Below are 11,896 nucleotides of genomic sequence, written 5' to 3' on the forward strand. Positions count from 1 at the left end.
AGTGCTGTAAGAGGGAAGTCATTACAAAAATGACAGTGTTAATATGACATGGAGGTAACATGAAGGAGTCCCATTCTGCTCCATGCAAGTCAGTGGAGCTCTGTTATTTGCTTTAGCAGAAGCAGGGATTTTGGCCTATGCTTAAATGACTTGCATTTGTTTTTCTTCTTGAATGCTAATATAGAGTTAAGAGATAGCATTACAAGGAAAGCTCATTCCTGCCTATGTGTAAATATTTAGCAGCTGAATAGGCATTATTTAGCAGGGCACAGTTTCTGCTTCTCCACAGTTTTCAAGGATGTCATTCTAAGCTGCTACAGATCAGAAGATACACTGAAATTACCAGATCAAAATCCTTCCCATATAAGAGTACACATACAGAATTTATTTTACTGGGCAATTAAATGTGTAAGATAAATATCCCTGGGGGAGGAGGGTTGTTTGAGGTTTTATGGCATATCTTATTATGGGCTCAGTTTTGAAATCTTAATCCAAGCAAAACTCCCCATGTGGAGACTTAATGCTGGAGCATAACTGTGTTTTGTACTCAGGATAGGTGCAGTTGCATCAGTGGATTTTAGGGCAAGGGGGTAGCAAAGGCAGTGAAGCTTTGCCTAGAGAAAAGCAGCCCTTCTTAGAACATTTATAATTAGCAATAACCCTTTGATATAACAGGATGTGCTGAAGGACCTTAGGCGCCATATCCTTTCCTGAATTTCATCTGACAATGTTATTGATGAAAACTTGAAAATAAATGGAAAATAGAACTTATTTGTAATTATTTTGGGGTGGCATGATCAGTAAAACTGCAATCTACTGCAGCTATGAGGTTGTTGGCAAAATAGTTGGCTGTGTTTTGAATGCTAAAGCTTTTGAAGGACACGTGAGCAGTCAGAATTGCCCAGAAAATACTCCAAATTTTATATCCAAGCTGCAAATGCATTTTTTTTCTTAAAACTGGGTGGGGTTTATCTGTTTAGAAAATGAAATGTACAGAAAAATGTGCAGAAAAAAGCATCCAGGTTGGAGTGAAGAAATAATCAGATCTTGACATGCATATAACAGATAGATTTATTTTTCTAGAGACCAAAGTGCTTGGTATCTCTAGAATTAATTTATTGTGCTTTGCAAGGGGAAAAAAAAATAAATCTCACCATATTTGTACTTGAGACCATCCTCCCTGGGGAATCCAAAAAAAGATGAAGCCCAGAATTTTACCCCACCGATGCTTTACTCACAGGGATAATCTTTTTAGGAGCTCGTTTTCTGGACATGGCAATGACAGTAGCTAGCCCGTAAGGGCCTAGGTTGAGGAAGGGATCTGATGAAGCAGAATGTACAGGTTACATTTCCCTACGAGGTCTAGAGCATGGCAATTTGCACCATGTGGTCGCTCATGCAAACACCGGCCAGTCGTCGGTAGCTGGATTGCACTGGCACCGCAGAGTGCGCTCAGTATTTACTCCTGACTACTTGCCGGTTTTGCTTGTTTGGTTGGTTTAGTGTAGTTAGTTTAGCAAATAAATATTAAAGGAGCAGGTGAGACCCACGTGCTCCTTGGAAAAAACTTCACTTTTTCTCCCCCCTCCAAAAAAAAAAAGTTTTCATCTCGCTTTCAAAAAATTGCACTCAAACACCTCTCCCACGCCGTCATTTGGCACGGAAAAAAGTTACTATTTGTATGCATTTATAAGTATTTATTTGCTGATTTGCAAAATGATCAGCCTCCTGACAGCACGCTGGGGATTCACACAGCGGGCCGGGAGCGAAGGGGGTCTCGTTAGGGGATGTGGGGTGTGAGGGGGAATGGCAGAGACGCGCGGAAAGGTACCACAGTGCCGTAACTCAGGGACACAGCATCCTCATCCTTCTCTTGCTCCTCTGAAGGGGCTGCGCAGGGGCGACGGCTCCGCGCCTTGTCCAAGCGGGACGTCCCGCATCCCCCTTCTAAGAGTATCCCAGAGCAAAGTCGCGACGCGGGGAGCCGCGGGAGGAAGGACAGGAAAGGGACACTCGGTTTCGTGAGGTCCCGGGAGAAGCTGAAGCGACCTGTTGCACTCGGCGAGCTTCCCTCTTGTGGGAAACGGGCTTGAAAAAAACCCGAACTCTGCTAGACTGAATAGCTGGGAGACAGCACAGTGGACAAGGCGCTCACAGGTGGGCGCATACGGATTTCTCCTCTTACCCTTTTCTTTTCTCTCCTTTGCAACATCCCAAGTCGCCTATCGGAAGGGCTCTCCCAGATCCACTGGCCGCAGGGTTGAGACTGCTCTGCTCGGGGACCCCACAGCAGGGCATAAAAACAAGACACAAACCCCCAAATCAACAGAGGAAAAAGCTCTCCGCTAACATCCGAGAGACAGCACCTCCCCTTCTCCTGCACGGGCCTCCCAAAAGTAATTTAATCGTGTTGGACCGCAAAGTGCGAGCGAAAAAGGGCGGAGAGTATTTGTATTCTTCTTCTTTTTTTCTTTTTTTTTTTTTGTCTTTGTTTAGTAGGGTTTGCGGTGTTTGGAGTGTTTTTATGTCCTGCCGCTTTTTGCCTCCTTCTTTCTGCTCTCGTCTTTGCCATAAGGAGAACCCGGGAAGACACCCCGCGCCCACAGTGAAGGCAGCCCTCATCCCCGGGACAGCGGCCATCCCGCTTCTCCGCAGCCTCGTAAAGCCGAGGTGGACCCACACCAACCTGAACCTCTCTTTTTTCCCTCGGAAAATTCCGACGCCGGGAGTTCTGGCGGGGCAGAGGACGGGGCGGGGGGTGCTCCCTCCGGAGCCCGCCGGGGAGCGAGCCCACCCCGCTGCGGCCGCAGCCACACGTCCACCGCCGAGCATCTGTCCATCTGTCCGGAGCGGGGCCTCTGCCGGCCCTGGGGCCGCCTGAGCTGCGAGTGGCCCCAAGGGCGCAGACCGGCCGCTGCCAAAAATTACTTTAGAGAAAAAAAGGAAAAAAAAAAAAAAAAAAAAAAAAAAAAAAAAAAAAAAAAAGAAAAAAAAAATGAAAAAGGAGAAAAACTATTTATGTGTCAGTGAGCTGGCGGAAATCAGCCGCGTTGAGTTTCTCCCCAGCCGGGCGGCACTGGGGCAGGGAGAACTGAAAAGCCATAGTGAGAAGAATAACCAAGCCTAAACTCCCCGCAGAGAAACAGGAGCCGGATTTATCTAAACGGTCTTGCGGTTCGCCCTGGGGGCCGGCAGAACAGGCAGGAGGGAGTAGGAAAGACCTGTCCGGCACCTGAGAGCCGGGCTGTGGGGACACTCAGGGGTGAGGTCGGTAACAGACCGGCTGGGGAACCTCGACGCCGGGAAGGTGAATGACCCCCAAGACCGTCTCTTCCCTATTTTCTCGATGGGAAGAGATCCGTGGCCGGGTTTTCATCCAGAAAGCTGAAAAGCTTTCTTAAGAAAGCTGCCGGTGTAGGGAAAGGGATGCGGGTAGGGCTTTGTCCCGTGTGCTCCCCGCGTTGTGACACACGGGGAGGGACCCGGCGCGCCCATCGGAAATAATTCAGGGGGCACAGAGCTCCGCGATGACTCCCTCAGAGCCACCTGCCAAAATCACTACCGAGCTGTGAACCAGACGGTGTGACACAGAGGAGAGAGGACACGTCTTTGCACTAGAAGACAGTTTTGTCTGAGGAGAGAAGGTGCTTCAGCTTCCTTTTGCACAAGGAGGAGGCAGGGCGAGACAGAGCTGGCACTTAAGGGATGACAGGAGCTCAGGGCGCGGCGATTTCAGTCCCCTACACGGGCCGGGTGTGCCCTTAAGGCTGCGAGGGAAAGGCGCCCTCTAAACGCCCGGGCCAGGGAAGTCGAATTCACCCCCAAAGCGCTGTCACCAAATGCCCCAGGGAGGGGAAAAGGAGCGCCCCACAACCCCGGGCTCTGCTGCGCGCCCAGCCCATACCCTCTTCCCCTAGGCTAAAAAAAAGAGCACGGATGAGCCCGATGCGAGCCAGGGTTGCCCATAGCCCCGAAAGCTCGGCTCACACCCCACGGGCGAGCCCCGTTTCGGCCGCCTCGCTGCCAAGTGCCGCGGGGCAGAGCCGGGCTGTGGGAGCCGGGTCCTGAGCGCAGGGATTTAACCCTGTGTGGGGAGCGCTGGAGTTAGGCACAAGGGAAAGATTCTACCGGGAGAAGTGCGGCACTCAAGTTTACTGGGAACGTTTCGCAGAAGACCAACTTAAAATCAAACTAATTCCCCATCCCTCTCCGCAAAATAGTAATAAAAGCTGGCATTTTAAGTAAACGTTACGGGGCCAAAATTGCCTCCCCCCTTCCCCCCCAGAGAGGGCTCAAGGGGATAGGACGAGCAGCAAGCGGGGAAAGGAGAGGCGGCAGGCTTCCAGAGCCACGAAATCTCTGTACATCTTCCCCATCCCTTTCCCGTTTTGCACGGGGCCGTCTTCTCCCCGCGTCGCCCCGAGCAGGAGGCTCCCCAGGACTGAGGGGGGTGGGAAAGGGGCAGGGCTGTGTAATTAAATTCCGGTGCCCGGTTAATTGCTGTAATTTGACGCTAACTGTACACCGCGGGCCGGCGCTGGGAGCGGCGGTGCGAAGCGCACCTCGCACGGCCCATTGACCGCGCCCCGCCCCGCCGCCGCGCAGGAGCCGCCGCTCTCCGCAAAGGGTGCCCGGGCTCCGCCGAGCCCGGCTCGCTGGGATGGTGGATGAGAAGAGAAGCCCCGCAGGAGCCGGCGATTCGACTGCCCGCGGCCCTGCCTTTCCCCCGGGATCTAATGGCTGCGGGTGCCAGTTCTTGCTTCCCTCTTCCAACCTGCCTAGAGACAGGGCAGGAACTCCCTTCCATAAGGTCCTTGTATCCAAGCCCTTGTGGTGGGGCGAGGGGGTGCGATCCCCTTCCTTCTACTGGAGACTGCGGTCAGCCCAGGACCCAACCCAACACAGCCTCACTGGTGGGTGACAATGCTCCCCACATCCGGGAAGCTTCAAGCTGTCCCGTGCCTGGGACATGATGCCCCGTTCACCTGTCTCTGAGATGTGAAAGGGCTTGCTGTGCAGCTGCGAAGTGGAAATTATTTACATCCCTCCCCACAATCCTGTAGCTCGAGTACTGCTTCTCTCCACGCCCCCAGTGCCCTGCCCCTAGAAATGAGGCAGGGTCCGCGCTTCCTCACTTTTTTGGGGTATGAAATCAGGGCTGTGCGACACACTGGCGAACTTCCAGGGCGCTTCGGCACTTGAATCCCCGAGGGGAAAAAAAGCCAACTAAACGTGGGCGGGGACAAGGGGTACTGACATCGAGAGGCCCAAGGGCCACAGGCTGTCGCAGGCCAGCTTCCCCCGGGGGAACGCAGCATCCCTCAGCCCAGGCCGCTCCCGCGCAGCCCGGCGGGACAGATCCCCGACCAGCCTGGTGCGCATCACCCCGCCCGCTGCCGCCCGCCCCGTCTTGGCCCCCATACCAGGGGCTGGAAAGACTCTGCACTGGGGGGATGTCTTTGTTTCTCTCTGGACTCCCCTGGCAATTTGCAGTAGTTCCGTCACCCATCTGGGCCAGTTCAGCCCTCCTGGTGCTTTGCCTTTCTGGGCTACTGGTGTTTTTATTATTATTATTTATTATTATTATTATTATTATTATTATTATTATTATTATTATTATTATTATTATGTCTATGTAGTCCCTGACAACTTGCCCCTAGGCAACCTTCCACCGGCCCTCTGGGGGAAGGTGAAGCCTGGGGGGCTCGCCCGCCCCCACCCCGGCCGCTGGCGGGCACCCGGGCGGGCAGAGCTGCCCTCTGCTCGCGGCTGGGGAAGCACCGGGACGCTCACCCGGCTGGGGGAGCGCCGGGACGCGACACCACGGCGAAGCGGGCAGGGGTCCGAGCGGCTGCAGGACACCCGGGCCACGCTCGGGAGCCCCCCGGGGGTCACGGCCGGCGGTCCCCCGGGAGCGGCGGGGCCGGGCGGGCGCGGTGGCGGGGGGCAGCGCGCAGGCAGCGCGGAGGCAGCGCGCAGGCGCGGGCAGGGAGCACCCAGCTCTTTATGGCCAGGTGAGAGAGTCCCGGCTCAGGTAAGGGGAGGATTTACCCACAGGCGTCCCAGGCGAGTGGCTTGCCCTCGCAGTCCATGACCAGCAGGGACCTGGGGACTCGGAGCCCGCAGCCAGGATGTCTATCCTTGCCAAGATGGGGGACTGGCAGGTAAGGTGACCCTCTGCCCTGGGGGGGTTTATTGTTATTTTGGGACGGGAGGCAGGGCTGGAGCGAGAAAGGTGACGGGCCCGGAGGGAACTGGGGGCAAGCCTGATGCTGGGGTTGGGTGTTTTGCGTTTCTCGGTGTTGGGGCTGCCCGCGGCCACTCGTGAGGCCCGACTGCAACAGGTAGAGAGCGGTGGACTGGAGTAGAGAGGGGCTCGGGCTGTGCTCCGCCGCCGCCGCGGGTGACACGACCCCGGCAGTGTGGGCCGGCCGAGGGCGGCGTGTGCCCGCCCGGTGTCCCTGTGCCCGGGGCTGGCGGCGGCCGGCCGGACGGGGAGCCCTGGGGCTGCCCACGGGACCCCACACGGGGTAGGGCCCGCAGATTCCGGCGTGACCCACCGCGCATCGGGGACTGAAACCTCCTTACGAATTCCCACCCTGCCTGTCCTATGGAAAAGTGACGCTGCCGGGTCCCACCCGGCAGTAGATGCGCCGGGGGCGCCCGTGGAAAGCACTCCCGAGGGATGAGCTGAAGGGAAAAGCAGAACCCACCAGCGAAAGAGGCCAGGCGGGGAACACGCGGCCCGCCAGGCTCTCGGCCGGCCCCACGGACCCGAGGGGAGCCACACGCACCACGGGAGAGACTGCACGTGTGGAGTTACGGAGGCTCACCAACCGGGAGACACTTGAAAAACCTTGGAGCGCCCTGATGCCCATCGGCTCGGGCCGGATGACCGCAGTTTGCCGGCTGATGAAAGGGAAGATGCACCGTCCTGTTCAAGCACACGGGATTTTCTTAGAGAAAATGGCTTTTCAAAAATTTATTTCTTCCCCAGGACGGTCCAGTTGCAGATGGGAGCTTAGTTTCTTTTTCTGCTCCCAACTTTTCGAATCTCTCGACCAAGTCATTCCTTAGACTATCTTTTTTATTTTTTTTTTTATTTCTTTAGGGTAGAAGCAAGTCGTCTAAAAAAAAAATGGTGGGGGAACAAAATAAGTAAACAAAAATAATTTCAAGTATTTTTACATCTGCTAACATCTTTTTATCAGACCGCTGCGAAAAAGCCATCAAAAGAAGGTTTTCTTTCACTGAAATCAATTCTTGCGCAATCGTGTTTACGGGTTATCTGCCTTGAAATCTATTCCCGATTTTCCTTACACCCTGGCCTTCCTTGCCGCTTCTCCCCGGAGCTGCGGGCCCCCCTGGCCGGAGGGGCCGGGCCGCGCGGACCCGCCTCCCGCTGCCCCGTGTGGATCTCTCGGGGAAAACCGCCCCCTCCCCTCGCAACCCTGCACTCCTCCAGGCCCGGGCCTGGAGAGAGAAGGCACAAGGGATCCAGGCCTTTGGCCCACGGCAGTCCCGAGCAGCCGCAGGTGGGAGGCTGTCCCGGGTGGGAGGCTTTCCCGACCGCCCCGGTTCAGACACGACGGCGCTAAGGGGCGATGGGCCCCTTCGTCAACCCCCTTCCCTCCTCTTTTTCTCATCTCCAGCAACCCCCTCCCCCGGGGCATTAACTAGGCTTAATCTGCCAGATCCATTTGAACCTCAATGGGAGTAAAAACAACAATTTACTCTCCTGCCAGTGGCAGACAAAAGCTCTGGTGAAAAAGAGCATCAGGGGTGGGAGTATGGTGGAGGAGGGGTGAAGGGGAAAGAAAAAAAAAATCTGTTTAGGGGACATGGATGTTTGTGTGTGACGGAGCAGTCCCGGGAGCCCGGAGGCTTTGCCACCCTTCCCGGCGTGGAGACACGTGGGCCGGGCTCCCGAGGGCCCACTGCGGCTCCCCATCGGAGTGCAGGGGCCATTTGCTCCTAGAGGCAATAAATTTTCCTCCGACGTCGAGGGCGGGGGGGGAGGGTGGCCCCGGGAGGGTCTTCCAGGCCGACAAGGCAGGTTTTGCCTTCGGCAAAAGGAAGTTTCGGTGAGCAGCAGGGCAGCCAGGTGCACAGGCAGCCATGGGGATGCCCGGCTCCTGGTGACGCCTGGGGACACGGCTAGCGTGGCGAGCTGCGCCAGGCCAAACGCCAGCCCCACGGAGAGGGGAATGCCTCGCCCCCCGGTGAAACGAAGGATCACCCAGAGAGGGGAAAAAAACCCAACAAAATAAACCCCCCCAAAACCAACAAAAAAAAAAAATACAAGAAAAAAAAACCCAAACCCACAAACACCGGAAAAACGAAGCCTTTCGGTGGATGGATGGATCAAGGCTGAGCACCCGGAGAAATAAAAGAGAAGAAGGGTGGAGAAGCAGCCCCCCAGGAGGGCAGCCTGAGCGCTCTCTTAGCGGCACATTGTTAAGCAAACGAAGCGCTCCACCTAAGAAAGTACCCAAATTTTATTGTGGTCATTGTTTTGTCCTTTTGCTCAAGTGCTTGCAAAAGACTTTTTGGCTCCTGCTACAGTTAATTTACCGCTCGCCCACTTCTGTTTGGGAGATAATGTTGGATTTGTTTGGGGTGGTGTTTTTTTGAAGCCAAATAGCCAACAGAGCCGAGAAGAAAAAATAATAGTTCGCGAAGGAAAGGAGCTTTTAAAATAGCCACAAAAAGACCAAAAGCAGAGGGCAAGAGAAGCCTCCGCAGACAATAACCTTGTTCGAGCAGGACTCGAGTCTCGTTTCTCGCTTTGCTTCCTTTAACCTCCGTGGAAAAAAGAAAAAAAAAAAAGGAAAAAAAATGGCTAGGGGGAGAATCAAATCCCATGGGGTGGCTTCATGGCTAGCCCCAAACTTTCTGCAGCTCGGACGGTAGCCTCTTTGATTTCGCTGGCCACTTTCCTCCCCGCTGGCAGGCAGAGGCACAGAGGCTAGCAGCGGCCCGCAGGCAGACAGGCAGGGCCCACTGCCCCCCCGCGCCGGGGCTCGGCAGGTCGAGGAAAGCTTTTTTTTTTTGTCGTTAATTTATTATTTTTTTTCCCTTGCTCGTGGGTCCCTTCTACCTGTGTCCATGGCTGCAGGTTGTTGTGCTGGCGAGCAATTGGGCTGTTGTTGATATGCTAATGAGGCGATTAGACTGTGGGTAAAGAGCTGGAAAAGGGAAAAGTTTCCACCATTAGAGGGAGATCTCCGAGCGCGGACGGGAGCGCTGCCGAGCCTCCGCCAGCCGCGCTCCCCACGCCGCCCGGCACCGCCACCGTAGGGAGAGGCAAGGCAGGGAGAACCAAATCCTCTCTCTCTCGCCAATCCATGAAAATGCTTTGGAAACTGACGGATAATATCAAGTATGAGGAATGTGAGGTAAGCGCTTCCCCCGGGCCCGGGCAGAGCCCCGGCCCCGCAGATGCAAGCGGGAGCCTTCAGCATCCCTCCGTCTCTCAATTTCGTTTAGGAAAACTTCTGCTCCGTCGTCAGGCTTCCTTGCGGTCCTGCAGCCGGAGAGGGGCTGGGGTCCATCCCCAGGAACTTCGGGGCTTGTGGAAACACGGCTTTGTCGGAAGTGTATGAGGAAAGGCAAACGGGATCCAGAAGCAGCCTGGTCTATAGGTAGATCCTCCGTAGATAAGGCTCTTGTAGGATGCTACACTCATCCATATGGATGGATGGATGGATAGGCGGCTGGCTGAATGAATGGACAGATGAATGAATGAGAGGGCCAAGAGACAAAGGGAAGAGAATTATTCTTGCACTCTAGGTACCCGAGGCATCCAAATAAATCGGCTCAGGACCGGCGCTTAAATTCAGCTTTTTCGATATATCTGCGGGTTCATTATACCGAGCTGCACAAATTTACAGGGGTCAGCTGCCTAACTGAAATCACGGGTTTTGGAGCAGTGTTCCCCCAGCCTCCTAATTTTCAGGGCCGCATTCCCACGGGTTTGAGACATAGTAATTTAACCGCTTGGGGAAAAAAAAAAAAAAATCCACCTCATTCGGTTTTGGAGCCGTTCAGCACAGATTGTGTGCGCGCATCTCTCTCTGTGTCTGTATGTGCATCCATATTTTTAGAAAGAGGCGATTGTCTTTTAATCTGACAAAAAGGAGAAGAAGAGGAAAAAGAAGAGCGATGCCCAGGACCCATGCCTAGTCTCAAACCAACGAATACTATTGTCACCCGTTTCGTAAAAGTTGCCTGTGCAGTGCGTTCAAACCGCGCAATAAAAGACTCTACTTTGCAAGTGAACGCTGTTATTTGGTCGTGACCCACGCGGGAAGAATCCCCTCAGCCTCGGCGGATCCTTGCCGACATGCATCTCTGGGTCGAAGGGGGCACTCTCCCGTCCGACCCTGACGCTGTTTTGGGCGATGCTGTAGTTTAGGAAAGGGACCGAGGACTCGGCAGGCTCAGCGCCGACTAAGTGGTTTGGTGACCTAGTCCCGGATCGAGGAGTTTGGGATGAAGCTGTCTCCCGATGCGGGAGCTGAGCTTTAGATCCACTCGTTGGCGGGTGTTTGATTTCTATGAATGAGGTGTCAGGGGTGTTGGGGTTTGTGGGCTGTGTAAGGTTTTTTTTATTATTTTTGTTTGGCTGGGTTGGGGTTTTTTTATGTTTTGGATTTTTTTTTTTAAAAAAAAAAAATTCAGTGCGGAAAAAAAGACACATATTCCTCAGCTGCATTTCGGGTGGAAAGCGTTCTTCTTCCCCCTCCCTCCTTTCAGGACCGGTCTTCCAGTTAGCACACGTGCGAGCGTGTGGATTTCATCGCAAATGGCTTTTGTTGCCTTGCGTTAATGGGACTTCGCACCGAGGTGTTAGCAAGCACGGAGGGAGCAGCAGCCGCTCCGCGAACCGGCCGGATTTTGTGCGTACGTGTGGGGTTGGCTCTCCGTGTTTACCTCGGGAGCGTGGTGCGAGAACACTTTTTAAGAAAGGATGGAAAAGAGGGTGGCTGTATCCTGCCGGGGGTACAACCCACCTTTAAAAAAAAAAGAAAGAAAAAAAAAAAAAGAAAGAAAAAAAAAGAAAAGCAGAAATAACCCCAGAAAAAGGCCATGAAAGCCTGGTCAGCCGCGCTGCTGAGCGCCCGGGGCGGCCGGAGCGCCGGGGGGTCGGGGCGGGCGGGCGGAGCGTGGGGCCGGGCGCCGGCGGCTGCGGCTGCGGCGGGGCAGCGGCGGCGGCGAGCGGAGCGGTGCCTGTTTTAAGGGAGTTGTTTGGGAGTTGCACAGCCAGTCCGACGGGTTGCGCCGGAGCCCCGGCTTGTCTGGGCCGGGAGAAGCGCTCGCCTTGCCTCTTTTCCCGGCTCCCTCTCCCCCCCGCGTCCCTCCCGCCCTCCTTCCCTCCCCGCCTTGCTGCCTCCTGCCTTTTTCCCCCGTCTCTTCCCGGATCCTCCGAGAGGGGGGCTGCGGGGAGCCCGGCGGATGCTCTTTGGGCTCCCCAGCCCCCCCGCCCCGGGCGCCCACTGGTCTCGGCATTGGGCTCGAACCGGAGGAGGAGAAGGAGGAGGAGGAGGAGGGCTGACACCCAAAGGGGGAGACACCCAAAAAAACTTTCCCAGCCGGTTTCCGGGACGTGGGGCACGGAGGCGAGCCGGCTCGGCGGCGCGGGGCGGCCGCCGCGGGGGCAGCGGCCAGGGGAGCCCCTCGGCGGGGCGCCGTCGAGGCATGGACGGGGCGGCGGCGGCGGGCGGTCCCGCGGAGCCCACCCCGCGCAAAGGCGGCGGCGGTGCGGCCGAGGGAGGCAAGAACCAAGCGGGAAGCGAGCAGCCGCTCTTCTCCCTGGGCTTTGAGGCCGGCTACGCGCAGCAGCCGCAGCCCGAGGTGCGCCCGCGAAGGACTGCGGGGCTGGGGACATGGGGAG

At 55.7% G+C, this 11,896-nt stretch overlaps 1 protein-coding gene across 4 annotated transcripts in view; it reads left to right on the plus strand.

The window, feature by feature from the left end:
• Positions 1 to 6,052: 6,052 nt before the first annotated feature.
• The window catches only part of TFAP2A (transcription factor AP-2 alpha), an 18,970-nt gene continuing 13,126 nt past the window's right edge, over positions 6,053 to 11,896 (plus strand). The window contains exon 1 of one of the 4 annotated variants that reach the window (XM_015620198.3): positions 6,053 to 6,164. In XM_015620198.3, the coding sequence (XP_015475684.1) occupies positions 6,091 to 6,164 (74 nt within the window). In that variant the 5' untranslated portion in view covers positions 6,053 to 6,090. Of the gene's footprint in view, positions 6,165 to 9,116; positions 9,399 to 11,896 lie in introns of those variants that run through there. The other 3 variants (XM_015620196.3, XM_015620195.3, XM_015620199.3) reach the window with 3 other exon arrangements.

The sequence above is a fragment of the Parus major genome, chromosome 2 (genome assembly GCF_001522545.3).
Source record: "Parus major isolate Abel chromosome 2, Parus_major1.1, whole genome shotgun sequence".
NCBI classification, from domain to species: domain Eukaryota; kingdom Metazoa; phylum Chordata; class Aves; order Passeriformes; family Paridae; genus Parus; species Parus major.